The 26,775-nt window shown below is 48.5% G+C and overlaps 12 protein-coding genes across 12 annotated transcripts; 5 read left to right on the top strand and 7 right to left on the bottom strand.

Moving 5' to 3' along the window:
• Nucleotides 1–317: 317 nt before the first annotated feature.
• sun1 (SUN family protein UTH1) lies at nucleotides 318–2,587 on the top strand. The gene is made up of 4 exons (XM_032064532.1): nucleotides 318–726; nucleotides 1,000–1,899; nucleotides 1,958–2,334; nucleotides 2,390–2,587. The coding sequence occupies exons 2-4, from the start codon at nucleotides 1,068–1,070 to the stop codon at nucleotides 2,429–2,431; spliced, it is 1,251 nt and encodes a 416-aa protein (XP_031927856.1). The 5' UTR covers nucleotides 318–726; nucleotides 1,000–1,067; the 3' UTR covers nucleotides 2,432–2,587.
• Nucleotides 2,588–4,108: 1,521 nt separating this feature from the next.
• On the top strand, nucleotides 4,109–6,052 carry fhdA (putative transcription factor Tos4). The gene is made up of 2 exons (XM_032066878.1): nucleotides 4,109–5,884; nucleotides 5,937–6,052. Exons 1-2 carry the CDS (start codon nucleotides 4,370–4,372, stop codon nucleotides 5,961–5,963), a joined length of 1,542 nt encoding a protein of 513 aa, XP_031927855.1. The 5' UTR covers nucleotides 4,109–4,369; the 3' UTR covers nucleotides 5,964–6,052.
• Nucleotides 6,053–6,080: 28 nt separating this feature from the next.
• On the top strand, nucleotides 6,081–6,497 carry BDV27DRAFT_127959 (uncharacterized protein; the record flags this gene model as incomplete). The annotated part of the gene is made up of 1 exon (XM_032066877.1): nucleotides 6,081–6,497. The coding sequence occupies exon 1, from the start codon at nucleotides 6,285–6,287 to the stop codon at nucleotides 6,495–6,497; it is 213 nt and encodes a 70-aa protein (XP_031927854.1). The 5' UTR covers nucleotides 6,081–6,284.
• Nucleotides 6,498–8,605: 2,108 nt separating this feature from the next.
• BDV27DRAFT_157533 (S-adenosyl-L-methionine-dependent methyltransferase) lies at nucleotides 8,606–9,735 on the bottom strand (the record flags this gene model as incomplete). The annotated part of the gene is made up of 4 exons (XM_032072527.1): nucleotides 8,606–8,932; nucleotides 9,025–9,285; nucleotides 9,417–9,576; nucleotides 9,659–9,735. 4 exons carry the CDS (start codon nucleotides 9,733–9,735, stop codon nucleotides 8,606–8,608), a joined length of 825 nt encoding a protein of 274 aa, XP_031927853.1.
• Nucleotides 9,736–10,229: 494 nt separating this feature from the next.
• On the top strand, nucleotides 10,230–11,313 carry BDV27DRAFT_157532 (tryptophan synthase beta subunit-like PLP-dependent enzyme; the record flags this gene model as incomplete). The annotated part of the gene is made up of 2 exons (XM_032072526.1): nucleotides 10,230–10,480; nucleotides 10,542–11,313. 2 exons carry the CDS (start codon nucleotides 10,230–10,232, stop codon nucleotides 11,311–11,313), a joined length of 1,023 nt encoding a protein of 340 aa, XP_031927852.1.
• Nucleotides 11,314–11,573: 260 nt separating this feature from the next.
• BDV27DRAFT_145013 (uncharacterized protein) lies at nucleotides 11,574–13,400 on the bottom strand (the record flags this gene model as incomplete). Its single annotated transcript, XM_032070345.1, has 1 exon — nucleotides 11,574–13,400. One exon carries the CDS (start codon nucleotides 13,398–13,400, stop codon nucleotides 11,574–11,576), a length of 1,827 nt encoding a protein of 608 aa, XP_031927851.1.
• Nucleotides 13,401–13,816: 416 nt separating this feature from the next.
• On the bottom strand, nucleotides 13,817–14,723 carry BDV27DRAFT_127954 (uncharacterized protein). Its single transcript, XM_032066876.1, has one exon. The coding sequence runs from the start codon at nucleotides 14,536–14,538 to the stop codon at nucleotides 14,194–14,196; it is 345 nt and encodes a 114-aa protein (XP_031927850.1). The 5' UTR covers nucleotides 14,539–14,723; the 3' UTR covers nucleotides 13,817–14,193.
• Nucleotides 14,724–15,036: 313 nt separating this feature from the next.
• On the top strand, nucleotides 15,037–19,668 carry BDV27DRAFT_111000 (armadillo-type protein). Its single transcript, XM_032064531.1, has 9 exons — nucleotides 15,037–15,244; nucleotides 15,322–15,366; nucleotides 15,435–17,536; nucleotides 17,601–17,892; nucleotides 17,944–18,101; nucleotides 18,157–18,435; nucleotides 18,495–18,821; nucleotides 18,875–19,016; nucleotides 19,068–19,668. The coding sequence occupies exons 1-9, from the start codon at nucleotides 15,226–15,228 to the stop codon at nucleotides 19,169–19,171; spliced, it is 3,468 nt and encodes a 1,155-aa protein (XP_031927849.1). The 5' UTR covers nucleotides 15,037–15,225; the 3' UTR covers nucleotides 19,172–19,668.
• Nucleotides 19,669–20,096: 428 nt separating this feature from the next.
• On the bottom strand, nucleotides 20,097–21,412 carry BDV27DRAFT_110996 (coiled-coil-helix-coiled-coil-helix domain-containing protein). The gene is made up of 3 exons (XM_032064530.1): nucleotides 21,105–21,412; nucleotides 20,631–20,988; nucleotides 20,097–20,538 (listed from the first exon to the last, which is right to left on the bottom strand). Exons 1-3 carry the CDS (start codon nucleotides 21,298–21,300, stop codon nucleotides 20,238–20,240), a joined length of 855 nt encoding a protein of 284 aa, XP_031927848.1. The 5' UTR covers nucleotides 21,301–21,412; the 3' UTR covers nucleotides 20,097–20,237.
• A 183-nt stretch (nucleotides 21,413–21,595) lies between these two features.
• BDV27DRAFT_127949 (ankyrin repeat domain-containing protein) lies at nucleotides 21,596–22,458 on the bottom strand. Its single transcript, XM_032066875.1, has one exon. The coding sequence runs from the start codon at nucleotides 22,443–22,445 to the stop codon at nucleotides 21,948–21,950; it is 498 nt and encodes a 165-aa protein (XP_031927847.1). The 5' UTR covers nucleotides 22,446–22,458; the 3' UTR covers nucleotides 21,596–21,947.
• A 722-nt stretch (nucleotides 22,459–23,180) lies between these two features.
• Nucleotides 23,181–24,068, bottom strand: BDV27DRAFT_172130 (ankyrin repeat-containing domain protein; the record flags this gene model as incomplete). The annotated part of the gene is made up of 1 exon (XM_032075774.1): nucleotides 23,181–24,068. The coding sequence occupies one exon, from the start codon at nucleotides 24,066–24,068 to the stop codon at nucleotides 23,181–23,183; it is 888 nt and encodes a 295-aa protein (XP_031927846.1).
• A 902-nt stretch (nucleotides 24,069–24,970) lies between these two features.
• On the bottom strand, nucleotides 24,971–26,431 carry BDV27DRAFT_157526 (HET domain-containing protein; the record flags this gene model as incomplete). Its single annotated transcript, XM_032072525.1, has 1 exon — nucleotides 24,971–26,431. The coding sequence occupies one exon, from the start codon at nucleotides 26,429–26,431 to the stop codon at nucleotides 24,971–24,973; it is 1,461 nt and encodes a 486-aa protein (XP_031927845.1).
• Nucleotides 26,432–26,775: the final 344 nt, after the last annotated feature.

Below are 26,775 nucleotides of genomic sequence, written 5' to 3'. Positions count from 1 at the left end.
GACACGTCTCCCTCGGCGTCCCCCACTTCCAAAGGCCCCCATTCTCAGAGGTTCTGATGATGTTCGTGGATAGTGCCTTGGGCCAATTCCTGTGGTGTTTCCACCCCCCTATTCCTCGTATATCCACTCCACTTGTTGTGGTAGGTCAGTCCGACTGCAGATGTGTACCTATATCGGGACGGTACGGTACGTATGGTACGGTATTACTCCTAAACAACAACTCTAATTACAATGTCTTGAGTCTTGGAAGTGGAACCCCTATTATTATTGTGGTGACTATTGCCTCTCTCTTTGTCTGTCTGCCCATCACTGACAGTGCCACACGCGCACACACACTCTTTAGTTTAGTTTAGTTTAGTTCCCCCTGGAAGGGTCTGCACGTCTTGTCCCTCTTTTAGCCCCTGGGCGACTGACCGACGAAGTTTAATTCTCTCTTTTCATCTCCCTCTCAACTCCCTCTGTTCCTCGCGATCCTCCACATTTTACTCCTCTTCCCCCAGAGCGTTTCATTTATTCCGCTTTCGCCTGTTGACCTATTGAAGTTTCCCATCCGACCAGAGAGACTTGTTTCTCTCTCGCACACTCATTTGGAAACCTCGTCTGTGATTCGCTCCTTGAAAATTCACTTCGTGCCTCTATTAGATTTACAGCGACAGCACTTCTGCAACTTCAACCTCTGTACAGACCTTGATCGAAGCGCGCACCGGGTTTTGCTATAACGTTGATGTATGTACCCGAATCCCGAGAAATTGATGGTCATTCCCCCACATTGCTTCACGCCTGAATTATTGTCATCGTTCACCGAGATGCCCGGAACATTTGGTGGCCATCGGTTGTGCTACCAATGTCGCATACTGAACTGCTATCGCCACCAATGCTTCTATGCTGTATAGCAGCGTGCGCGGATCAGTGACATGAGGTGCAATCTGTTCACATGTGACTCCATAGCAATTGGCTCATGGATATACTCAAGCTAATTAGTGTTCTGCATCGAAATAGTCAAAACCGGAAGCAAGGTTCAAATATTGAAGGACCCGTGATTAAATTTCCAACTTAACACAAACACGATGAAGTTCAACTCGGTTATTCTCACCTTGGCGACGGCTGGTTCCCTCGTGGCCGGTCAGCACCACAACGCCCACCGTCATCACCACAAGCGTACCGTTGACACTCAGGTCATCGAGGCCAACGGTGTCACTGTTATCCAGTACGAATACCAAGGCCAAGTGGTCACCAGTGAGTGGGTGTGCGAGAAAATCCGGGCCGGAGAGGTGAAGTACAAGGATGGCCAACCCAATTATGATCCCTGCCAACCTACCGCCTCTTCCTCTACCGTATCTTCCTCTACCGCCGCTGCTGCTCCCACACAAGCACCAGCAGAATTTGTGGAGACTTCCTCCGCCACTCCAGCTTCGTCGTCCAGCTCCTCAGCAACCTCTTCGTCCGCTGCTTCCTCGAGCACCCCCACGCAGTCGAGCAGCTCTGGTGCTACGGGCTTGGATGCCGACTTCCCTGATGGAGAGATTGACTGCAGTACTTTCCCATCTGCCTATGGTGCCGTCGCTCTTAAATACCTGAAGCTCGGTGGCTGGTCCGGTATTCAGTATGTTAAAGTATCTGGCAGTGTTGTGACCGATATTGTCACTGCTGTGAGTGGTGACAGTTGCACTGACGGAGCCATGTGCTCGTACGCTTGCCCCGCTGGTTATCAGAAGTCTCAATGGCCCAGCACTCAGGGCTCCACCGGCCAGTCCGTTGGTGGCCTCCAATGTAAGAATGGCAAGCTCTACCTTACTAACCCCACACTCTCCAAGAAGCTTTGCATTGAGGGCACTGGTGGTGTTCATGCTCAGAACAAGCTCGGCGTGGAGATTGCCATTTGCCGTACCGACTACCCTGGTAAGTTTATTCATGAAGGCGTGCCGTGATAGGAATAATTTCTCATCATTGCATATAGGTACCGAAGCTGAGACCATCCCTCTGGCCCTTGGCGACAATGAGCTTCAGCCCTTGACTTGCCCTAACGGCAACAAATACTTCAAATGGCAGGGCAAGGTTACCTCCGCTCAGTACTATGTCAACCCAAAGGGCACCAGCACCGAGGAGGGCTGCCAGTGGGGTGATGGCTCCAAGCCTATCGGTAACTGGGCTCCTATCAACCTTGGTGTCGGTGAGAACAATGGCAAGTGGCTTTCTATTTTCCAGAACAGCCCCACCACCAGCGTGAAGCTCAACTTCAACATTAAGATTCAAGGAGACAACCTCAGTGGATCTTGTAAATATGAGAACGGCAAATTCATCTCTGAGACCGGCAGCAATGACTCTGGTTGCACTGTAAGATCCCTTCCTTTTACACTTGAGACACTCTCACTCACATGTCCAATGACAGGTCGAAGTGTTGTCTGGCGAGGCCACATTTGTCTTCTATTAAATAACCTGACGATACTGCATCGCTGCAAACGGGCACGTCCGCTACGTGACTTGGCCACTATCAACCGGCTGGACTGGCCTGGGTAAATAGATCGCCGGCTCCTTTCATGCCATGTCGCCTTCATGATCTGAAGTCCAGTTGCTTGCTTTCTTCTGTGTATCTTAGTATATTATCTTATGTGACTTAGGGAGTTTTTCATTCTTGTCACACTTAACCGCCTTTACCACTTGGTAGAGACGATTGTGGTTAGATATTTCTTTCTCTAGTACCAAGTAACTGATTGTGATTTTCAAATCTGTACATGTGTGTTGTTTATTGTACAAGAATGGTTAACATATTCGTTAATATTATGCCATGTAGTAGCGGATTTTCGTGGGGTAGACTGGCCACCAATTTGGCGGTGTTGTGGCTGAAATGAAAAAAGTTAGGAGCATACGTAGCATAATCCTTGAATATTCCAGAGGATGGACTATCTGGGTGCCTGGGTGCTTGTATGGAGTCGCGTGGCCCAGATTAACATAAAAAAAAATGTCGCCTGCAGTGCAGATCGGTTTCGCTGACTGTAACTGAATTCTACCCCTTTGGCTAGGTATTACCGTGTTCGGTGTGAGGGACGTAGGGAGGACAATGCAAATGGCAGGGAGTAGGGCGAGATGTACTTGGTGTACGCCTTCCTACTACTTAAATGAATCCATGATGGCTATAGATAATCGGAGTCTAAATTCCCTTCTTCTTCTTCTTCTTCTTCTTCGATTTACCTTACTTTTTATGTTATTTTATTTGTATTTCTAAGTTGCGTGGACCATTGTGACGGTCGGTGAGTGCATCCTGGAAACGCGAAGGCTGGTTGTCGTGATTGTCAGGATATTCGTACCGAGTCAGTCGCGTGCATACTTAGGGCACTGCATATGTTTTGAGTAATGATAGTAGTAGTCAGATAAGTTCCCCCCTTCAAGATTGCAGGTGGAACACGTATGTAGGGTCTACGCTTTATCCGTATGGTGAGGGAATATCCTGGAAAAGAATGCCCATGAAAAGGTCCATGGCTTGCAGCATTGTCAATTACGCCATAGATGATTATCCCCCGGAACCCCTCCTTCAAATTCTTCTGTACGTATTTTTGCAAGTACTAGTACTAAGTAGCCTCAAACTCCACCGGCCGAGGTCCTGTCACCCCTACCGTGCATCGCGCCGTCCAATGAGATTGACGAAAACCCTGCAAGCTGCACATGGCCTTTGCTATTCTCGGAAAAGTCACTGCAAGTTCCTTGCGGATGCGCATCACGTGGTTTGGCGCGAGTCACGGGACTAGAACCAAAGAACGCGGAGCATGACTCTAGACGCGGGGACGCGCCTTTCTGCCTCGGGCATCTCTCTAAAAAAATACGAGGAGAGGATGGCTCATAAGGTGTTTGCTTGAATCGCATTCTGTTCAGTTTCTTTTCTTTTCTATTTTTTTTTTTTTTGCATGCCTGAAATATCACGTACAAAGATGCAGTGTAGAACAGAGTTCAAAATGGCCAGGCTCTGACGCTGCGCGACAGTCCGTGGTGGAGCTCCCAAAACCTCGCCGGCGCCTATCGAACGCGTCTCGGGCTGTAAGCGTGCATTTCCGCGCTGGACAAGAGACGCTCCGATCCGGTAGGCATTCCACCACACACTATCCCTCACCCTTTTCTTCATTCTTTTGTAGGTCAGTTCTGTGCCTCCCAACCACCTGGACTTCGTTCTGGGAGAAGAATTGACGTCCATTCTCTTGCAGTCATACGTCTCGTTCATATCTTCTTTTCCTACCTGCCCTTCTCGTCTCTCGACTCATCATCTATAGAAATAGCCCTTGCCCGGCCTCGACGCGACCTCGAATTGAATTCTGTCCGCTTTAGACTTATTCGAGTTTACCGAAAACCTGCTAACTGTCTGGAAGACGCCTCTAACACCATGGAGTCTTCTCCTCCAAGGAGCAGTTCTAATGCTTCTGTGGCAGGTGTGAAGCGTCCAGCGACCTTGTTGCCTGCCTTTGAGCCATTGAGTTCTTCGCCTTCTCTTCCTCGACCCCAGAAGCGTGTAGCTCGCGATGATCATGGAATTGTATCAACATATCCAACTCCTGTTCCGACGTCATCGACCCATATCATGTCCTCTTCGCCCCCTCGAATGGCTTCGCGTCGAACCTTGACATCGTCAAATTCCGAACGAACTCCCCTGTCCACTGTCCCCACCATGATGCTTCCGGAGACTGGCGAGCCACTTCTCATGGGTAGATCCAGTGCATCTTGCCATCATCAACTCGCTGCCAACCGTATGATTTCGAGGGTCCATGTCAAAGCTACCTATAAGCCTGCACCTAATCCCTTCGATCGAGATAGGGTTGAGATAATGTGCATGGGCTGGAACGGGATCAAACTTCATTGCCAGGGGAAAACGTATGACTTGGCCAAGGGAAAGACTTTCACTTCTGATATCAAAGACGCAGATATCATGATTGATGTCCATGATGCGCGTGTTTTGGTCCAATGGCCGCGAAATGAACGAAAGGACTACGCATCCACCGATTCCGAGCAGACCTGGGAAGAGGCTACCCCACGACGTAACAGACAGTCTCGTCGAAGTTTGCATGACAGTCCTAATGTGGAACGCCGGCGCTTGGCTTCCCCTGTCTCGCCTTCTCCTGCAGTCAAATCCCTAATTCCACCGTCCTCGCCACTGTACACTCCAACACGTGCAAGAAATGCCGTGGTTGTTTATGAGGATGAACCGTCTCCCGTCCGCCGTAAAAGCTCAGGAGATGCCTTGCTGTCTGAAGCGAGCCTAAAGTCTACCTCTAGTGTAGGGGACCTCTTGCAGAGCTCACAATCGAGTGACCTGAGTGATCTCAGTAAGCCTGATGATTTGTCGGACCACGATGAAGAGAATGATCCCATCGTTCATTCCTTTGGACCCTTTGGAGACAATATCTTGCCCCGTATGGCTTCCTTCACTGCTGATGGATCACCACTCCGCCCCGCTCGTCCTCGTAACCAGCACCCCGCTGAGCCGCTCCGCCCTGCTCACTCTCCTAGACAGCCATATAAGCCGGCTGAGAGAGTTGATCTTACACTAAGCAAGCCACTTGATGAGAGCTTTGAGAGAGTTCAGAATCATGCTATCAATCAGCTGGCCTTTTCTCGTCTTTCTTCAACGCCTTTCTCGACAATTTTGAATAACCTCCCACCCTCCCTTTGGCGGCGGGATACACATTCAAAGGAAGGACCTACACGGGATGAGATTCGCGCCATCATTGATACCACGAAGTGTATTGGGAAGGTCGCTCGGGAAGGGAAGGATGCTGCGGGGAAGCCGCTCGAGAGTGAATATTACTATATTCCCGACTATGATGATGACACGATGCGACGGGAAGCTGTGGTACATGATCTCAGGAAGCCAGGTCTTCGGAACTGCCGAAAGCAACACAAGGTATGCTTGCATAATAACTAGCACTTGTTGATACGTAACTAATCTTTAGCAGCAATATTTCTGGCGTAAACCAAAATGAACCAAGTGATTGGAGGCAAGTTACCTTCATTCGAGAATGACCCGCAAAAGCTCTCTGGATGGTTCTTGTTCTTAGTACATAGTTGCAATGACCTTTTCCTTCTCTTTTTTTTTTTTTTTTTTTTTTCCCTTCTGGACTCGCATAGCGTGGCGTGGCATACCCTGTCTGATTTTTATTCTATGAAGGTGTACGACGAACGGTGAACTTTTCTTTTCCATTCCTTGCTTTGCCTCATGCTGCTTACGTTGAGCGCCAGAGGTAATATGCTGTTGTCCCCATGGGACGTCCACACTCATTCCACGGCCGATCATCCTGACTACCATGTTAGCTCTGGTCTTTGGAGTTATTGTATCGACAGTGATGACCTTGTTATCTGTTGTGAAAGTGCTGTCTATTGGCATCCCTGTAGGACTTGATTTGGATTCTTATCCTGCCAGTGGCTTGCTGGCCTATTGTATTCCAACTTTGGACACAGTTATGATGTATGTTAACAGAGTTTCTGTATCGAAACAAAAATTATCTAGTTCGTTTTAATTCTAGACCTTATCTGCACTCTGAAGCCCCTCGTTGCATCCGTTCATGTGTCCAGCAACCATTTCTTAAGGCCCGCAGCAAATTTTCTTTCAGATACTCCGCAATATCGACGCTGACACTTAACCGAATTGAACCACTATGGATCCTCTTCACACAAGCTCTCGACGCCACTTAAGCTCTCCACAACGGTGAACAACCTTATCCCACAGACTCCTCGTCGCTTCACGTCAACCACGGGTCGGCACGAAACCATCGCACCACCCAAGCCATCGCGATGCTACTAAACCGCAACACCGCACTGCGGGTGACCAAAATAACCTGGATAATTAACAGACTGTCAAGGGTTTTGACCAAGATACTGACAGTACGAGACGCTGCAAGAGCCCATAGATGCAGGGCTTTCAAACTGCGGAGCGCAAGCCAACAATCGAATGGACTGGGGATAGTACCCACTACATTCTGGCCAGTTGACAAGGTTTTAGATACTCCAGGATCACTAAAACGCCTTGGCTCCTATCAGTACATCCTGGAATGTAAACTGTCAGCTGTTAATCCGAACAAAACAGGGGAATACCCACAGACACTATGTCCATTGAGATGCTTCTTGACGGCATGTAGCACGATATATGCACCATACATTAACGGCTTTTGGATATAGGGTGACAAGAAACGGTGTCATCAGTCGACGAATGCTTTCTTGAGGCTCTAGCGATTGGAGTTGCCGGAGAGTGAGTAGGAAGCTGTGGGGGTTGCGACGTGCTTTTGGGCGAAGGCCGTAGTTAGAGAGATTTACGTCATTTATATTAGACGTGTGTTATAGAATGGGAGGTGGAGAGGGTGTTTTTGCTGGTTCTATTAGGGTCTCTGTGATGGATAAGCCGGAATCTGCCGGGTCGAGTAGCGTGAGTCCCGAAGCCGTCCAGTTTAGAGATGATGATGCTTGATATTGAATGGTATTGATGACCATGTGTACGACTGTTTGTATTTAACTGCTTAGATGTTTATCTATTCATTCAAGGATGGTACTTGAGAATGACTATACAAGGGCTCATGGGCAGCAGAACGATCTACATCAATGTCCCAAAGAGGAAATAATTAGGGCGCACTGCAATGGACGTCTACGCCGCAACACAGTTGACAAATCTAAAGTGAGACCAATCTGCTTAATCACCAGAAGTATCCAGTAGTCCGAGGTCGAATTACTTCGGTGACCTGGCCTCTGTATCCTTGAGAGTTTGTCTTATTCTGGCTTGCTGTTCAAATTAACGAAAGTTTCTCAGAATAAGACCCAGAAGACAGCAAGCAATAAGATATAGACCCCATCACAGCTAAAGATGGTATCTCTGCATGATGTACCTATTGATATCCTGCACCACCTAGTCCAGGTCAGTCAATCAATCCCCATCACTAAATGATACCATACCAATTACACAGATATCTAACTGTGCAAACCAAGCAATGTACCAAGAATGATCTCCTCAATCTCCGACTCGTCAATCGAAGACTCGCCGCTTTCTTGACACCTTATATAGACCGACTTCTCGTCCACGAGATCCGCTGTAAAACCAAATACCATCTTCATGGAGCTGTATCAACAATCTGTCCCACCAAGACCCTACTCCCCCGGCTCTTACACGCCGGGGCACCAGTCGACCAACAGAACAACACAGGTGAAACGGCCCTCCATGCCGCAGTACGCCCGAATAACCTCGACGGTGTACAACAGTTACTACAAGCGGGTGCAACGGTCGACGCATCGGAGCGACGTATCTGGACACCGCTGCATCTGGCTGCTCGGTATGGATATATAGATATCGTGAGATTTTTACTTGGCTCCGGCGCAGACATCAACAGACGGGGATTCCATGGGTGGACAGCGTTGCATTTTGCTGTGAGAGAAGGGCATATAGATTGTGTGGAGTTGCTTCTGGGGTATGGGGCTGACGAGGGTGTGTGTGATAACGATGGGAGGAGGGCTAGAGAAGGTGTAAGGTATGGTGTTGAGATGCTTTCTACCGAGACCTAGGTAAATGGAGTGAATTAATGAATATTAAAGATTTCTTATCGCTTTCCTTGGTATAAACCATGGCAAACCATAGCAATGAACACTAGGTAGATTTCTTAATCCACACACTCAACATATCCGTCCCCTTCCCATTCGCATACGACCTCTCTGGCTTCAGATACAACAACCGCTCAAACACGCCCTTCTCCTCACCCTTCACATCCTCACCAACATCTCCACCAACAATTCCATCCCCACCCTCCGCTAACAAATCCCAATGCACCCCCCTCAACCCCCAAGGCGGACCAGGCATCTTCGGATCCTTAAACAACGGAAACTCAAGACAAACAAGCTGCCCATTCGGAGCAAGTAAATCAGCCATCCTCCCAGCCCACTGACGACGTACATTCGGATGAAGCGCACAAAGGAACTATACTTATCATCAGTATCACTCACTCACCCACCAACCAAGCTGTCAACCACTCTAAGCCCAACAAAAGAAGAAAGGAAAACAAAACGAACCGTATAGTCATAAATCAAATCAAACTGCATCTCGCTCTCCCAGTCCCTTTTGAAAAAGTCTCCCTGGAGAATGGTCACTTCGCCCTTCCCTACTCCTGGGCTTTCCCTAAAGTGGGAACCGAAGTTGTAGTCCTGCGGACTTTGCAATTCACTCTGTGCATACTCCCTCGCGACAGAAGCACCTGTTTCTGATACTTCGAGTCCGAAGACATCGAAGCCATGGAGCGCGAGCATGACTACATCGTAGCCTTTTCCGCAGCCCTTAGGGTATCGTTAGTTTCTTGTCAGGAGTTATTAGGAACCGGTGGCCCATGTCTGGCCAGCATAGCCTCTCCTAGAAAGATACGGAGAGAATAGAAAAAGAAGAGCAGAGAGGAAGAAAAGAGACGTACAGGAACAAGTGCCTTTTTCCTCCTCCCGTCCTTCGTAAGCAGGTTAACTCTCTCCTCTATGAAATCAATCAGTGCAGGCGAGGGCATGCCTCTATCCCAGAGATTGCTGCTATCTGTGTCCCACAGATTGGACCATCCTGCTGGTTGGTTATCTGGCGAGCTGATAGAAGTATTAGTGGATATTTTGTTCATTGGTATTCCATGAGTAGGGGAAAAGAGAGGGAGGGAGGGAGGAGACATACTGAGCCTTGAAGTGATTGACGAGGCGGAGTTGGCCAGCTGCATTTTGGAGGGTCTCTTTCTCTGTGGATGATGCCATTGTATTCTCTTTTTCTTTCTCTTGTTGCGTTTGGATTGGCTGTGGTAAGAGCTTTAGTGGAAAATTTTGATATTGACTTTCCCTTTCAGGGCTTTATATCCTGGCTAAGATGTACAGGGTAGGGCCTAGAATGCGTATTGATAACACATATAAACCTGAAAAAAGGCCCACAGAGTAATTGGCTGGACGTTTCTAGTTTGTGCGAGACATACGTTGTGCGCCTTTATGAGTTCCATTTTGGGCCTGGGAAGTGGGGATTCCGTCGTTTACTATGACTAAATTACTCGATTGGGAAATGTGAAGGGCGTTCGTGCGAGTTGTCCAGATATCTTGGCGTATTTATAGATATGTTATTAATCGAATAGTTTATGTCGATGTTACATTGAGAGTGTTTTGATTGATGCCGTTCTCTAATATATAGCTCTGATTCATCGTCTAGTTCTCTTCTAGGATCTACTGTGTCTATACCGGCGTAAAGCATAAAGTATAACACGATGGCATCTCCATATCTCGGCCAGCTTTTGAGTGAGTCTGTTGCGGACCATATTGGTGCTACGCCCTTGGTGCAGCTGAATCGCCTTCCTGCTTCGTTTGGGATTAAGGCCAGAGTCTGTGCGAAGCTGGAATACTTCAATGCCGGGGGCTCTATAAAGGACCGCATTGCGAAGCGCATGGTGGAACAAGCGGAGAAAGATGGATTGATTAAGCCGGGTGATACACTGATTGAAGCTTCAAGTGGAAATACGTATGTTGGTGAAACATCTATGAATCGGGATTCTCCTGGCTAATGAGAACCTGCGAATCAGAGGCATAGCCATTGCCCTCATGGCAGCGACTAAGGGCTATAAATGTATCATCACTCTGTCCGAGAAAATGTCACTGGAGAAAGAACAGATCCTCAACGCGTTGGGCGCCAAGGTGGTGCGCACGCCTGCCGGAGTGCCCATTGAATCCCCGAATTCTATCCTGAGTGTTGCCAGACGTCTGAATAAGGAGATACCTAATTCGTGGATCCTGGACCAATACAACAACCCGGAGAACCCGCGAGCCCATGAATTTGGTACTGCGGAAGAGATCTGGCACCAGACCCAGGGTAAGGTAGACGTCATCCTTGCTGGAGCTGGAACCGGTGGTACGGTCACCGGTTTAACCAGGGGCCTGAAGAAGAAGAGTCGTGATGTGTTTGTCGTTGGTGTGGATCCAGTCGGATCTATCCTGGCGCATCCGGACGCACTCAATGAAAAGAAAGGTGAATATAGAGTAGAGGGGATTGGATATGACTTTGTGCCCGGCGTGCTGGAACAGAGAATCCCGGATTTCTGGGTCAAAACCACCGACCAGGATTCCTTCCAGATGGCAAGAAGACTTATCCGTGAGGAAGGTTTGCTCTGTGGTGGCTCATCGGGGGCAGCGCTTGCAGGTTTAGTCCAGTTCCTTCAGTTGCGCCCAGACTTCAACGTGGAAGACAAGACGATCGTGTTGGTTTTCGCAGATAGTCTCCGGAATTACCTGACTAAGTTCGCGGACGATGTGTGGATGGAGCAGAATGGGTTTGTATTGGATGCAGTCGATAGCTGAGCCCGAATTGCTAGAGAGAGATTGTATAAAGGTGTTGAGCCAGTGAGCACCACTTCATTTCTGACTGCTTGCTACGTGAATATTTCAATTGTTTACCAAGATAGGCTGCATCAACGGCTGATAACTGAATATGAGATCACTTGGGTGAAACAAGAAGACAAGCTCAATTATGGCAATGAGGGGGGTTCAGAAATGTGTCCAGGGTTACGGATATCCCGCCGTACATGTCTGGCGCAAGGAAAGCACTTGACGGGGGATTTTCAGCACCGAGTTCCCTGACTCCCTGGCTCTCCAGCAGTATACATGGACATCTGGGCCATAATATGTTGCCGATATTCGGCAAGACACTCCGGACTTTGCCATGTCATACATGAGTTGATCATATCCGCGGAAGCTGGAGCCGTGGAGTCGGAACTTGGCTTGAATGGCGCCCACTCGTCAGCCGACCATGGAAGGCAGAAGCGATAATCAACGCCACCAGCATGGCTATTAGGGTCACACTGGGACGTATCCTCCGTCGAGCCTAATCCCACCCCTTCCTTGAATAGTCTCAACCATTCAGGACTATCTGCTGCTGTTTGATTCCACGGGTCATCATCCCCATAAATAATACAACGCGCCTCCTTTTGTAACATCTCGTCTGTGATCAACTCACCTTTAGCCTGAACGTCCAATACATACTCACTTAAGCGGGCGGTGAGATGCTCGAACATTGTGGGCTTTGCCTGCACCTGCGCAGGCTGGTCCGTTATCTCCAAGTAAGAGCTTGGCTGCGCGTCCTTGCTTAACATGTGAGACGCGCTGAAAGGTGCCATGCCTGCCGATTCAATGCCAATCAAGTAGGGTGGCATGGCATTCTCCACGGCTAAGGCTACGGGCGGATCCAGACCGCGGCACCCTCGCCAGTCCTTCATAGAAGCTCCACTTCGAAAATGCTGCGCAATATGATCATTCCTTTCAGACCAAGTTTCAAATCGTTGGTCACAGAACCCGCATCGTGAGTTGATATGTGTGACTTGTGATTTCCAGCTTTCCATGACTGGGGCTGCGTGATTGACTCCATGCACTAGGCGTAGATGTTGGACGAGATGATCCTTGCGATAAAACGTCCTCAATGGTGCCGGCTTCAATTGGCATTCGCTAAATCGATGCGCGTCGATATGGCTATCCGATGGACAGAATTCATCACAAAAAACACATCGGTTGACTCCATTGGAAGAATCACTATAAGTAGGGCCAGATGGGGCACAGGTGAACATCACAAGGGCTAAATGCAAGGTCCTCTCGTGCCGTGTCCAGTCATGCTTCGTATGAAAAGTGTCGGTGCAAAACGTACACTGGAACGGTCTCTTGGTCGCTGTTGTTTTGGCAGGGCGGTTATATGACACGCCCAGATTTCTTGTTCGCCGCCGGCGCCTGCGACGTGACGGATCATCCAAGTAAAAGCGGCCAAACGAGCCCTGAGAATGTATCGAGCCGGTGGATGAACCCGAGCTGCTTGATAAACCCGAAACGGAGGCTTCGGAGGACACGAAAGATCTAGCGTCGTTGAACTTCGATGCTACGGCGTGTTGCAAATTGCATGAAGCTGAAGCAGCAGAGCCGATAGTCTGGTCGGATTTGTTATCAATGTCACTGTGAGCCACAGCATTCACAATAGCTTCCAAAGGTGCGGCTTCAATTTCAGGAGGGGAATTTCTCCATCGATCAAGCGGAGTCATGGACGCCCATTGCGGATTTCCCGAGAACTGGTGCTCCTGAAGAAAAGTATGAGATTCGGGTATCGATGAACCGTTGCAGGAGGAGGCATTTCTAGTTCGGCGCAGCCGCCGCCGAGCATTTGTGAACCAGGTCGAGACTTGAGCCATGCTCAGCCCTGTCTGCCCAGCCAATGATCCTTTCTCCTCCTTGGTAGGATACGGACAATGTAAATGGAGATTCAGCCATTGTTCCAGGACATTCAGTTGATTCTGATTGAAGGTTGATATGAGCCTCTTCGATCTGGAACTCCCCAGTGCCGCTTGAGTATCATCATGAAAGGCAGCCTCTGTTGCGTGGGTTGACGATGCTTCAGACTCTGGAAACATGTGATCAAGGTTAAAGGACAGATCCTCCGTAGGAATCATGCTGTCATTCATTGACCTTAACATTTCGTTGAGTTCAACATCTGAGAACATACCGAAATGGTTCTCCACCGGTATGTCGGATGGATCCGTTGACGAAGCCATTTCACACATCAGAGATGAACTCGCTGGATATGCTATGTGATAGGGATCTCAGAGCTCGGGTTCCATGAAGTTGGAACCATGTAAAATGAGCCATTCTGCAAATGATGACTTGGTTATGACTGGAGTGGATTTGGGCCAAGTGGCGATGTGAACCTGAGGTACTATGGCGCCTGGCACGCCCTTACAATTACTGTTTCGGGTATAGCGCCAAGTGAAATTGTCTCGACCGACGGGAGGAAAGCATGACTTCATCGTGATTTTGCATCTTTATCTCCTCAACATTAATGCATGGGGTTTCGAAAGGCAACAGACAGTCGACATATTATTTCACCCGATAAATTGTTTCGATTCAATCGGCCTGAGTGTCAGTAAATCTCCAGGTTCGCCACAACGTATGACATGACATGTCACTGTTACGCAGTGACTAGAGCCATATAACTAGTATCCTCGCAGACCCATAATGTGGGTTTTACGCTTTGATACATTTTACCTTTACTGAAGGGAATTGCAGTTTAGCTCCAAAAAATTGCTCGGCGCCCTCAAAGCAAGGCTTTTCTAAAGATTACGGTTGCCATTACCATACTTTCAAGTATCAACGTACAACCATTCACCTGGTCAGATTCTACTTTACTCCTTGTAGTTCCTCAAAATGTCATCTGCAGACCAGAAAGGAGAAACCCCCCAAACTCGTCGAACTATTTTGCTTCCTGGCAAACCAACCAGCAGAAAGCCTCATCCAAACGACCAGGAAACACTGCAGAGAGGCTCCGACACCGATCGAAATAGTCGAACTTCGAGCGAGGGATGGAGACCAATGATTGATCGACGCCAGAGCTGGAACGAAGAGGACAGGAAGCATGAGCTTCAGGCTTGGCTGTTGGGAGTGGAGGAAGGGAAGGAGACTGGCTTCACCGAATCGTCGCACGAAATCTAATGAATGAATTAATGAATGACGGAATGACGGATTGATGATTGAAGGTGAAATGAACAAGATCATGAATGCTGTCTAGCATAATATGGGTTTATGATTAGGTGGATAGGATCAAGCTGACAGCGGGCTGTTTGGGATTCTGTTCGCGTGTTCTCCTCGAACTAATGACTCTTTTCCCCTCGTGTCTAGTGTTTATTGTTGTATGCCTAGCAAATTGATTAATGGCATTGTGCTCACTTAAGGTGGAATAGTGGAACTAGATATATTATGAAACCCTAGTAGTCATGTAGGTCGTAATTAGTAGCAATATTACCTAGTGGGTGAAAAGGAAATGAGAAGATATTTATTCACGGTACTGGCTCTAGTCAGTAAGGTCTATAGTATTTAAATACCATAGAAAGTAAGGAAGAAAAAAATGGGGTTCAAGTAGTTCAAAGAAGGACATAGTTCTTATAGACCGACGCGGAAATCCTCCGGTGTGGATTGGTCTGGAAAACTAGGAACGGGGACCGCCTTCGGCTCCCACTTTCGCCGCCGCAGCGTCTCCGCGACAGCTTTTCATAAGAGCACCTCAACCCTGGCGCACGGCGACAGAAATCTCAAGACGTTGTGCAGCGCTCGGTCTAAGGTGCTTCACCAATGTGGTGTACAAGTCACTTATGCGCTTTCCTTTCCGATTCTTTGAAAGGACCCCACGATAGTTAATCGACACCGCGGGATTACTACTGTGCGGACAACAGACGGCAGTAAGAGATGGATCGTCAAAGGAAGCGTGCGTACCCCGCATCCCGTCTTCAACTCCCATTTACCATATACAGGTTTTGTTTCTAACCGATATTTTTGATCTAGGGGAGCTTCGCGATCTCAATGAGAGAGCTTGGGCTGGCGAGAGTGGTAATGACGTCCCAATACAATGTCCCGCACAACAGGTCCTGATCTAACCGCCCAACCTCATGAAACAGATATCTTCCCAGTTAGCAGATCCCTTGATTCAGCGCTGAAGAAAAACACCGCCTTCATCAAGCGTCTACGCACCGGAGTTAATGCTTCCGCCCAGCAGACCTTCCTGGCCGATATCCGTACTTTGTCGCTCCACAAATATCTGTCAGAAATCATATCCGCTTGCTATGAAGGGTTATGCAAGTTGAAATCTCCTGGGGAAATTGCCACGGGCGTGGAAATAACGAGCGCACTGCATCAACGGTTCGGACCAGCCGAGTTCACGAGACAAATTGGTTGGTTATTGGGTCGAGGGCTTAGCACACCGGACAAGGGGCAGCTGAAAGCGCTCAGCCAGGAGGTGCGCGAACGCGAAGAAAAGGAACGGCTATCCCGACATCGAGTTTTGCTGAGAGTAGTTACAGAACTCTGGTTGGTTGGTGTGCTCAGGACGCTGGATGATATCGAACGACCGGAGGATTTGGGTGCCAAGGGCAAAGACGGTGTTGTTGGGATAGGTGGAAAGGCGTCGGAAAACCCAGTCAAAGCCAAGGCCCCGTCAGCAGTTCGAGACAGTGATAAGGAAGCAGAGCCATTTCCCCTGGAAGTGTTGAAGGACCTATTGGGCCATGACCGTGACCATACAAATTTGCCACTCGCCGTTCTGTTTGTCAAGAGCTTCAGTTGGGATATCCTTGGAGCGAAGACTGTCGAGGAAGGAAGGAAAACAGTAGAGGCTGATGGAGCGACGACCCCTGCGGAGGCTACAAATGGCGAGGAGGACGCGGGGATTGTGACAACAACTGAAAATGACCCTCCTCTCATCCCAGAGAAGACACAGGCTCGCTTCAAAAGCATTCTGAATCGGTACCTGGAGGATGTCAAGGCTCATGTGGTTCGTGACCAAAGAGCACTGGCAGCTCAGAGCCGCCGTAACGCCGAGGCTTATGTTAAGAGTGGTGAAATCTTTGAGGACCGCCAGGCCAACTTTGAGAAACAAACCAAATCTTTGGAAAAGTTGGTCGCGAACACGCAGGTCTTGTGTGAGGCTTTAGGTGTGGAAATGCCCGCCTTAGCTGAGCAAGAATCTGCTGACCCTGCGTCAAGCGGAGGAATTGGGCTTGTGAAAACGTCCGAGTACCTACGCGGCCAGGGTGAAGGTGCCGGTATCTGGGAAGACGAAGAAGAGAGGCGCTTTTACGAGAACCTAGTTGACCTCAAGGGCAAGGTTCCAGCCGTTCTCCTAGAGGATGGTAAGAAGAAGAAGGCGGACTCCGATGAAGCAGGGAAAAAGAAAGACGGCGAGGATTCGGAAAAATCTGAACCGGCCCAAGGCCAGCCATCAGAAGAGAAAGCTGCTACGGATGCAGACGATCAGTCCATGGCCATTGCAAGCAAAACTGTTGGAGCCCAAGTCGATGCGCTGTTGGCTAAGCTGCCCGATTTGCAGACGAAGGACCACGTTGATCAGTTGGCACTAGACTTCTGTTTTCTCAACTCCAAAGCATCGAGAAACAGGCTCATCAAGGCTGTGTCGGATGTGCCGAAGGGACGTATCGATCTCTTGCCCTTGTATTCACGCCTGGTCGCCACTCTTGGGCAGTATTTGCCTGATATACCGCAGGGATTGATCACTTATCTGGATGAAGAGTTCCGAAGCCTTCAACGCCGCAAATCCAAAGAGTTTCTCGGGCAGGTTCGTATGAGCAATGTGCGCTATCTCGCAGAGTTGACCAAGTTCGGCGTGGTTCCGGAGCATATCATTTTCCACTGTTTCAAGGTCTCACTTGACGACTTCTCTCGCATGAACATTGAAATCATTGGTTATCTCCTAGAGAACTGTGGGCGTTACCTACTTCGCAACCCCGAGACTTCCCCTCGAATGGCCTCATTTTTGGAAACTCTTGGGAGAAAGAAAACTGTTCAGCATCTGGGCCAACAAGAACGAATGATCATTGAGAACGCGGTCTACTACGTTGATCCTCCACCCCGGCCTGCCATTCAGCAGAAAGAGCGTACTCCTATGGAGTCTTATATCCGGAGACTTATCTATTTGGATATGAACAAGCGCAATTATACCAGGATATTGAAGTCAATCCGGAAGCTACACTGGGAAGAACAAGAGGTAGGGATTTCCTCTGTTGGAGTTGGAGCGTCTCTTATATAAAAGTTACTAATGCCGCTGCCAGGTTGTTGACATTATAGAGCGTGTATTCAGCAAACCTGTGAAGGTGAAATATGGCAATATCCACCTTCTAGCGATCCTGGTCAGTGCTTTGTATAGATATCACCAGGATTTCGTTATTGGTATCGTCGACAACGTCCTTGAGCAAATCACATTAGGCCTTGAGCAAAACGATTTCAAGTTCAACCAGAAGCGCGTCGCCGAGGTCAAGTATCTCGGAGAGTTGTATAACTACAAAATGATCGACTCGCCTGTTATTTTCGATACCTTGTACAGGGTTGTTACATTCGGTCATGGTAAGCCAAAATAAGCATCAAGGATAATCCCCACTACTAATAATAATGCAGAGGGTGGTACGCCGATCCCGGGTAAGCTGAATCCGTTAGATCTGCCAGATGACTTTTTCCGAGTTCGCCTGGTTTGCACTCTCCTGGACACTTGTGGTCACTGCTTTGACCGTGGGTCTGCCAAAAAGAAGTTGGACTTCTTCTTGACATTCTTCCAGGTAATAACCGTTGCCAAGCGCTAGTTCAGTGGACTGTTATTAATTGATTATACAGTACTATATGACGACAAAAGATCCACTGCCGATGGACATCGATTTCCTTGTTCAAGATACATTCTCTCTGACTCGTCCTCAGTGGAAGTTAGTCACCGACTTGGAAGAGGCCACCCGTATTTTCGGTGAGGCTGTAGCTCAAAACTACAAAACACAAGACGCCGAGAGGCCTGCAGAGCCAGATGATGATGATGCAGAAAGTAGCTCATCTGATGACGGCTTCGAGGATGATGTTATGCCCGAGGTGGACGAGGACGGAGAGTCCAGCGACGAAGCTGAAGTGAGTTTAGTTACGCTGCATAGAGGCTCAAATGAGCTGTGCTAACACATGTCTCATAGGTATCGGGCCCCAATGCCGAGCAAAATGGTGACAGTGACTCTGAAGACGAACAAATCTTTGTTACGCGCCAAGAGGAGGAACGGGACCCTGAAGCCGAAGCCGAGTTCGATCGTGAATTCGAAAAGATGATGGCGGAAAGCATGGATTCCCGAAAGTTCGAGCGCAAGGGTGTGTTTGATATACCTCTTCCCATGAAACGAGCTCCTCGGGATGCAGCAGGCGAAAGTGCTCCGGAGCCTAGTCAACCGCAGCCACAGCCACAGCCGCAACCGCAGCCTAGCACGATGGCTTTCTCCTTGATGACCAAAAAAGGAAACAAACAACAGGTCTGCTTATACATTTTCGTATATCCAAAGAACCGTCTGCTGACTGAGACTAGACCCGTACCATCGATTTGCCGTCTGATTCCAGTTTTGCAGTTGCCATGCGAAGCCAGCAGCAAGCTGATCGAGAAGAACAACAACGGATTAAGAACCTGGTGCTTAATTACGAGATGTCCACTGAGGCCGAAACTGCTGAAGGTGCGACAGTCATCTAATCATAACTGCTGATCACTGCTAACTTATACACAGCACTCGAGAAACGCTCCCCCCGCGACTCCAGAGTTGATAAGTCTGGTGGCAATCGGACGGCGTTCCGTTCTCGTAAACTGCAGCTGAGCGATGTGAACTGGTAAACTGGCCAAAAGGATTCAAAATCCACCATATAAAAGGGTACCGAGCCATCGACCTCATCAGTACTAGGTACATGAGGTGCGCTTTTCGTTTTGCACCAGCCGCATACCTCCCGCGGGACCCCCTGACAAGTCGCCGCGTTTTCATGTCTGGTGAAAGACACAGCATCGAAGCTCATCTGGAACCCATATCTACGAGAATACAAGTTTATTCCTAAGGGCCCAAATATATCTTGTGCGTGTGAACCCAGTCTTGCACTTGCTCTGAGACAATTGCCCAGGAAGAATTGATGCAGGATTCAACTCACTGTTATACAATCCTCGGACCACGGAAAGAACAACACTATGAGATACAGTGACGATGACGAGATGCTGTGATCACCTGCACAACTTCTCTGTTGCGGCACTGCACGAGCTCAGTAACACGGACAAGTGATCGGAACCTGGCTGGACTTTGTAAGGATCAAATCAAAAATTGCCACAGAGATCCAACAATTTGCATGGAAAATTGCTAATGAAGATAATGCCATGTTGTTTCTTTTTAACCCTAAAATCCGTACCACGTGAACTGTAACTATCCTGTAAACTTCATCACAGCAGACGCTTAACAAACAAAGTAACCAAGCATACTGCGGAGTAGAAAGCAGACTCTATTTCTATCAGGACTCTTTCCGAAAGGCCACAGCGTACAAGTACAATAAGTTACATGGTGAAGGGGGAAAACACAAGGCAAAAGTGGGAATGGATGCTGAGACTTCACACGCAAAAAGAAAAAGGAGGACAACATAGGGAAGAACAATAGAAGAGAGATGACATGAGATAGCTTTATAGATAGACGCGAAAGAGAAACAAAATGGGGAGGGTGGAAGGGTATATAGTACAGAAGAATACACACGGCCCCCAACCGATCCCAAAATATTCCTCGCGGACCCAGAGCAGTTCAGATCTAGCTTCCTGAAACTTTTAACATTTATCAACCGAGATAACTAAAAGATCCGACTCTGTTCCGTTGGTTCAAGCCACGCGTTTTCAACACACACACACACACACATGTGAATTGTGAAATGCTTTATTTCTCGGACTGGGTCTCGTTCTTGCTTTCCGTGTCGTGCCAAGCCTTGGGAAGCAATTCATCGCTCTCGGGGAGCTCGCCCTTCTGGGAAAGCTCTGACTTCACCTCAGCAGCAATCTCCTTCGCGCGGGCACGCTTCTCCTCGGGGTGCGAAGCCGCATCAATCTCGGTGGCTAGAGGCGCAGCGTTCTGGGCCTCACTCTCGGGAGCGGGAGCAGGAGCAGGAGCACCCTCCTCATCGTCCTCGAGCTCAGCGCCGTAAACCTCGGGGTACTTGCGGAAACAATCTTGCATGCCCCTGTGATAATAACCCAACGTTAGCTCCACAATCCTCCTCAATGAGAAAAAGATTACACCAAATAGATATCCAGGTCCGGGTTTCAAACGCACTTGAACTTCTCAATGCAGTCCATGCCCTTGGGCTCCTCCTCAGAGTACACGAAGCAGCTGAACGCAGCCTTGAACTCCTCTCCGCAAGGGCCATGAGCCATTCCACCCAGGCAGGGGCAGTCCCAGTTGATCTCGCCAGTCTCGGGGTTGAAGGCGGCTTCTTGGCCGGCCTCCTCTTCGAGCTCCTGGGGCGACTTCACGGCGCCCTCGCCGAGGGAGAGCTCTTGTGCTGGGGCTTGTTCGGCATTGGGCTTGGGGGCGGCGGATTCCCTTTCTTCGCGGATCCTGGGCTTGATGGAGTCGAGGGTGGGGAGGGGTTCTTCGGCGGAGTTTTTCTTAAGCTGGGAGTTCAGGGAGACTGGGGTTGTTGTTAGTTGCGATGTTGATTGATTGGAGAAAAAATTGTTGTATAGGACTCGGAGGAGCGAGTAGAGGCTGTTGAGCCCCGGGAATTTCCTGGTAGATTTAACGTACAGGATGGGTTCTCCGCGAACACATTGCTCGTGTTATAGTAGTAGATTGCGCCAGCGGCCAATCCCAGTCGTACAGCGGTGTTCTTCCAGCTCCTCGATTTGGACTCGGCGGGAGCGGTGCTTATCAATCGTCTGCTTGCCGGGCCACGGGCGACGGCCGGCGCACGGAGGAGGGCTCTAGAGGCGGGACGGAACATGGTGGGGAAAAGAGTGTGAGAGAGGAGTAGAGGTAAGGGAGGTAGGGCCGGAATTGGAAGTCACGACAGCGACATGAAAGGGAAATGCGAAGGCGACTAGAGTAGACCGGCCAGAACCGGCGGAGAAAGTCGATGTGGAGGAGTTCGCGATGGTTGGTGGCCTCAGGCGAGGAACTACTACTTTGGGGTTGGTCGGTCACGGGTTGCAGTGGGCCAATCATATTTAGGCTGATGACGATGGACTTCCAAGTTTATACAGCTCTATGAATGAGTCACTCACTACGTGCATGAACTAGGAAACTGGACTTGAATATGATTCTTACACATGTTTTTAGAAAAGGGCTAAACCAATGGTACCTCGGTTATTGGAACTGCATAGAATCGGAATAGCAATCGAGAACAGTCATGGAAGGGCAAAATCTGATGGTACAGTAACGAACAATCATCCAAGTGTGGTATTGTATCTATGCCCGAAGTCATTTCTTCTCCTCTTGGGACCTTTATCTGATGGACCAGAGGACCGGGATTCAGATTATGTTGGAGGTTGCCCAACAGTAGCTCTTTGATCCTGCGGAGGCTTCCATAGCGGCCTCTGACGGTGGTATTCAGCCATGCAACGTTTTCTTGAAGAGAGTTTCAATGCCCGATTAAATCATCAGAGACCTGACACACTCAGCACATCCTTCTTCGTTTGCGTCGCTTTCTATCGTTCGGCCTGAAGGATCTTCGGATCCTGGCTTGACATCCTTCCTTGCCAATATCAACTCCACAAGCTCAACTCGTCCGGTCCGGCACGCGTAGTGTAGGGCAATTAGGCGATCATCATCTCCGTGATTGATATTGTCCATAGCATCTATTAGCACGCGGATCACGTCTTCATGCCCGTCCCTTACAACGTGCCGGACGTCCTCAGCCAGGAGCCGTTCCAAAGCGATATTTGCAAAGTCCCTCGTTTGGCTCGCCTCAAACAGTAATTTCACCATTGTTACCTGCCAACACTCAACAGCTGTTTTAAATGGCGTCAGCTCACTGGCAAATTCGGCGGCAATATCAACGCCAGGGTGGTCCAGTAAGAGCTTAACGATGGATGGACGTCCAACTCCAACGGCCGTAATGAGAGGTGACGGATGATTGGGCAGGTTCATGTTTGCATCCCTTTCTAGTAGTAGTTGAGCCATAAGTTCATACCCACTATAAATTGCGCTCACCAGTGGTGTACCGCCGCATCTATCCTCTTTCTCGATTGATAAGCACATATTTTGTAATATAAGTCTCGTGAGTAGCTCGCTTGGTTTCCACGCGAGTAGGTGTAGCATCGTCCTTCCGCATTCATCTGTGCTGGCAACATATCGAGGCGTTAGTAAGTTGATGACAGTAGGAAAGACCTGTAAGTATGGTAACTGGTCTTTTGGGCGGCAAGTATTCCAGTAAGAGAAGGATAACCTCGACCGGAACTCTCTCGAAAGTACACATTGAAGGCCTGCGAATGTGAGCAGAGGTATATGGGGAGTACATGATCGGTAGATCTAGAGGAGTAGCTTGTATGTAGGTGAGATGGGCAGTTTCGATGTATCATAAATGTGAGGCTGAAGATGTGCAATGCGAGAAGAGAGCAAATAAGTGATTAAAGATCCTCAACGAACACATGGGATTATATAGTAGTTAGCAAACAGTGAATACTCGTCCGACTAAACCGCCGAGATCCTTTGTTTCGAGAAAGCCTTGTGTGATGCTTCGGGGTCCTTTGTATAGTTTTACTATCATATTAATTCTAGATGGACAAGGTTTTCCATCTTTCTGATACACTCAGCTTCCTACACCTATACCTAGGAGGATGAAATACATCTCACGTACACAGTATTAGGTTGATCTAACTGTCGTTACGCTTTGAGAACAGTCTTCACATCCCCTCGAGCTACGAGGTGCTTCACCATTTCGGTATTTCCTCGACCCACGGCAATACCCAGAAATGTTTTACCATTATTGTCTTCACAACCTGCGTCAATACCATCCTTCGTCAACAGCTGTTTCGCAATATCCCCGTAGCCTCTAGAGTATGTGTACATCAACAAGCTCTGTCCGTTTTCGATTTGGAAATTGACATTCCCAACACTGTTAATTAGAACTTCCATAACATCCTTACACCCGAAGTTTGCGGTATATCTGAAAGCCATGGCGGCAGCAGGTTCCAATTGCTCTTTGGGGACATGTTCTATCATCAACTTTACCATAGCTGCACGTCCAGTTATGGCTGCCGTTGCAAGCGGAGTTACTCCTACCTGCTTCCTGTCAGGACTATATTCACAAATGGGATCAACACCACCATGTGCCAATAGTCGTTTGACGATGGCTTGATTTTCCTGGCTAGCAACGTGTCCAAGTGGAGTTACCCCCTGTATGCTCGGTATATCTGGTTCCAGGTCGCTTCTCTCTGGGAGCAACTTTACCATCTCTTCATATCCCCGATCAGCTGCGATCCACAATGGGGTGTAGCCATATTTGTCACGAATATTGACGGGAATAGCTCGATTTTGTATAAGACGTTTGACTACCTTGTCCCTGAGTTTCGTGTCCTCCGGTTCGACTTTTGGATCTGCGAGCGAGTGCAAAACTGTTCGTTGATGTATATCGGCCACAGACAAGTGTTGATATGTCAACAGATTTGCAATCTCCGGAAATGTAAATAATAACGACATTAGATCCTTAGGGTGAAGATACTCTGCTATATGGTAGAGAAGCTCTGGTGGAACACGTGCGAGAGTGACCATGGGATATAATTTGAACGAGCTATGGCAATATATGTAGATCTAGCAAATAGTGCTATAAGCACTGGGGCATGAGTAGAAGACCGCCGGAAAAATGATAAAGTCTCAAGCTGGGTTTATTTGCTAATGTGTTAGAGACTAAATGTGCCATGCATGAGTGAATGCGTTTTTTATACGCCTACTTGCTGTTGTATTGGGGAACAGTCCATGCCTTTTCTAATGGACTCACAATCTTTGTCTTAGGTCTTTGGCAATGACAACCTTGTGCCATTTTGTTCCCTTTTTAGAGCACAGGACAATTGACCTTTGTCCACAGAGTGCTCCAACCTTGAGCCTTCGAGAACCAGCAAAACCATGATGCTATCCATGCAAGATTCCGGGCGGCTGACCAAGACGAATATTTCATAATTGGGGCCTTACTGCTGGAAAGCATGGTAGTTGATTAAGCGCGGCTAACCATATTGAACTTGTGCATTGTTGGTACAACTTTGATATCTGATATCCAAACTGGAACAGACCGGTACGCTCTATAACCCTGTATATACGTAGTCTGTATTGCTATTCTCGCCGATCTCGACATGACTGGCATTGAGCGAAAAATGGATCGCAAAATGATTCACCCTGACGTGTACAACTGAGACGATTATTTCTAGAGACTTTCATGAGTATCACCCCGTGGCATTGTGTACTCATTCGAGAACTTATAATAATACCTGATAGGTGCTCAATGACAGTGACTTAGGGCCATAGACGGTATCCCGTAATCTGTCTCGGTATTTCAACCCATTTTATTTGATCTCCAACACGAACTATATTTTATTCTTCTGGGATTGACTGTTTGCCTCCTTCAGCGATATGATCATGCCTTCCGGGGTACGTCAAATATGCTCATAAAATCATTAAACTCAAACCAGAGTTACTCTTGTTGTTCCGATGGTTCGCCATAACCTTTCGTACCTACTGGGTCTTTCATCTTCATAAAACAATCCCACTCGCTCATAGGTTTGTAATTTCACATCGACTTGCCGTAGGTAAAGATAGAAGCTTTGAGTCCTATGCCCACCATCACACATGTCGCCGACGTGAAGAATGTAGACAGGGAATTCTTCTGTTGTAGACCCTGACCAGAAAAGAACATCTCTTAACACGGAACCATGCTTATGAGTTTTGCCAATGGTAAGCGAATTCCCAGGGTATTTCCCAATAGCCGGAATCAGCTTTCCTTGGACTGTCAGGGACGCTGATCTGAGCCCACCAAAACAGCCCTCATCAGTCGGATGAAGTGGCATGCAATTGTGCGTTACATAAGAGAGCGCCGGGCAAAATCCTTGTACGTTTTGTTCATATATCCAGAAAGTGACTTCACAATTGGTCGACGCCCAAGACCACGAGGGTGCCTGCCAAGTCGCCTGTTTCGACTTTTGTATACCGTGCCACAATAGGTCTAGGCAAAGGGTGTTTCGCCACAAGCCCGCTATATAAGCATCATTGGCCCTCAATGAGTGCATAGTTTTGGCAATTCCCGCTAACGCGGGTAGTTTATCGGTTGTGTGGGATAGCTCGCGTCTACTGTACTCTGCCACAATCTCAGTCCAGCGGAAGGTGAAGTCCCTCACATCAGTAGAATTGGCGAATGTAACTTTGAGGCTCATTTTTTCTTGCAGGTGAAGGCATTGGCATGCAGCCTGTTCATTACATTCCCACAATATCTCCCGTCGAGTGAAATAAAGGATGCGCCGCGATAGCATGCGTTCTTGATAAGCCCATGCTCGCTTGAAAAGGGGCTCGCGATCCCATGTCGAGTTCATGTCAGCCACAGCGGTACGAGCAAAGGCGCGAAATGAGTGGCGGCCGTTAGTACTCAGAATTTCCCGTCCACGGTCCCATTCATCGTCGGATGTAAAGTACAGACCCGCTCGGGGATTGGATGCACCACTGGCTGCTAGGGTGATGTAGGCGTTGTGATATATTTCTGCCATAAGTGGACACTGCTCGCTCCAGTCGTTACTGTCGTCCTGTACAATACATAATGAGTCGATCCACAAATACTTCACACCCAATTTTCTCGTGACATGGATAGCATGTTGAAAAGTGAGGGGAAGTGTCTCTCCATTGATATTATGTTGGAATGGCGACAGTGTTGTCTTCGTTAATTGAACCGGACTTCCCTCTGCCCCCCAGCAGTAACTGAGGCAAATATACCGTCCCATTTCGTTAGGGGCTGGTCTGTATAGTCTTAGCTTCAGAGAATGGTCAGGACTCTCATCAATCTCAAGCACTCGTGAAGGTAGCGGAGTTTTGTCCGCAAGACGGCACTTGGGGTGTTGCTTGGTGCAGGTGCCTAGCCATTGAGATATGTCGGACATTGCAGCGTCGGTTGGTGTGCTTTCCATTACATGCCGTCCCACATCAATCCACCCCAACTTACGGAATCTGTCAAACTCGGGAGGGTGTTCTTCTGAACATTGGTTGGTCACAGAAAACTACTGGGACAATGGGAACCATACCATATAAGGTGTATAACTGTAGCATGAGACTTAACTCACAAAAGTTGCAGCCCCACGTGACGAACTTGTCAAGTCGAAGCCACACGGGGTCAGAAGAACCCTCAGGGTTGCAAGAGCATCCCTTTAAAGCGCGGACAGAACAGGAGACTTGTTGCAGAATGCTGCACAGGACGCACCCTGTGAGCTTCGCTGATTGTTTAATG

Source organism: Aspergillus caelatus (assembly GCF_009193585.1).
Source record: "Aspergillus caelatus strain CBS 763.97 unplaced genomic scaffold BDV27scaffold_82, whole genome shotgun sequence".
Lineage (NCBI taxonomy): Eukaryota > Fungi > Ascomycota > Eurotiomycetes > Eurotiales > Aspergillaceae > Aspergillus > Aspergillus caelatus.
Note: the sequence above shows the minus strand (reverse complement) of the source record. Positions and strands in the feature narration are given on the sequence as shown.

Bases quoted from the DNA above. Each gene is read 5' to 3' on its own strand.
- BDV27DRAFT_127949 (XM_032066875.1), bottom strand. From the start codon at position 22,445: ATGAACCTGCCCAATCATCCGTCACCTCTCATTACGGCCGTTGGAGTT.
- BDV27DRAFT_127954 (XM_032066876.1), bottom strand. From the start codon at position 14,538: ATGATCTTGTTCATTTCACCTTCAATCATCAATCCGTCATTCCGTCAT.
- BDV27DRAFT_111000 (XM_032064531.1), top strand. The intron at 17,537-17,600 runs GTAGGGATTTCC...TGCCGCTGCCAG, and splicing joins TACACTGGGAAGAACAAGAG to GTTGTTGACATTATAGAGCG. The intron at 18,102-18,156 runs GTAATAACCGTT...TTGATTATACAG, and splicing joins TCTTCTTGACATTCTTCCAG to TACTATATGACGACAAAAGA.
- sun1 (XM_032064532.1), top strand. From the start codon at position 1,068: ATGAAGTTCAACTCGGTTATTCTCACCTTGGCGACGGCTGGTTCCCTC. The intron at 1,900-1,957 runs GTAAGTTTATTC...CATTGCATATAG, and splicing joins TTGCCGTACCGACTACCCTG to GTACCGAAGCTGAGACCATC. The intron at 2,335-2,389 runs GTAAGATCCCTT...GTCCAATGACAG, and splicing joins GCAATGACTCTGGTTGCACT to GTCGAAGTGTTGTCTGGCGA.
- fhdA (XM_032066878.1), top strand. From the start codon at position 4,370: ATGGAGTCTTCTCCTCCAAGGAGCAGTTCTAATGCTTCTGTGGCAGGT. The intron at 5,885-5,936 runs GTATGCTTGCAT...AATCTTTAGCAG, and splicing joins ACTGCCGAAAGCAACACAAG to CAATATTTCTGGCGTAAACC.
- BDV27DRAFT_110996 (XM_032064530.1), bottom strand. From the start codon at position 21,300: ATGTTCCGTCCCGCCTCTAGAGCCCTCCTCCGTGCGCCGGCCGTCGCC. The intron at 20,989-21,104 runs GTACGTTAAATC...CAACAACCCCAG, and splicing joins GTTCGCGGAGAACCCATCCT to TCTCCCTGAACTCCCAGCTT. The intron at 20,539-20,630 runs GTGCGTTTGAAA...TTATTATCACAG, and splicing joins GACTGCATTGAGAAGTTCAA to GGGCATGCAAGATTGTTTCC.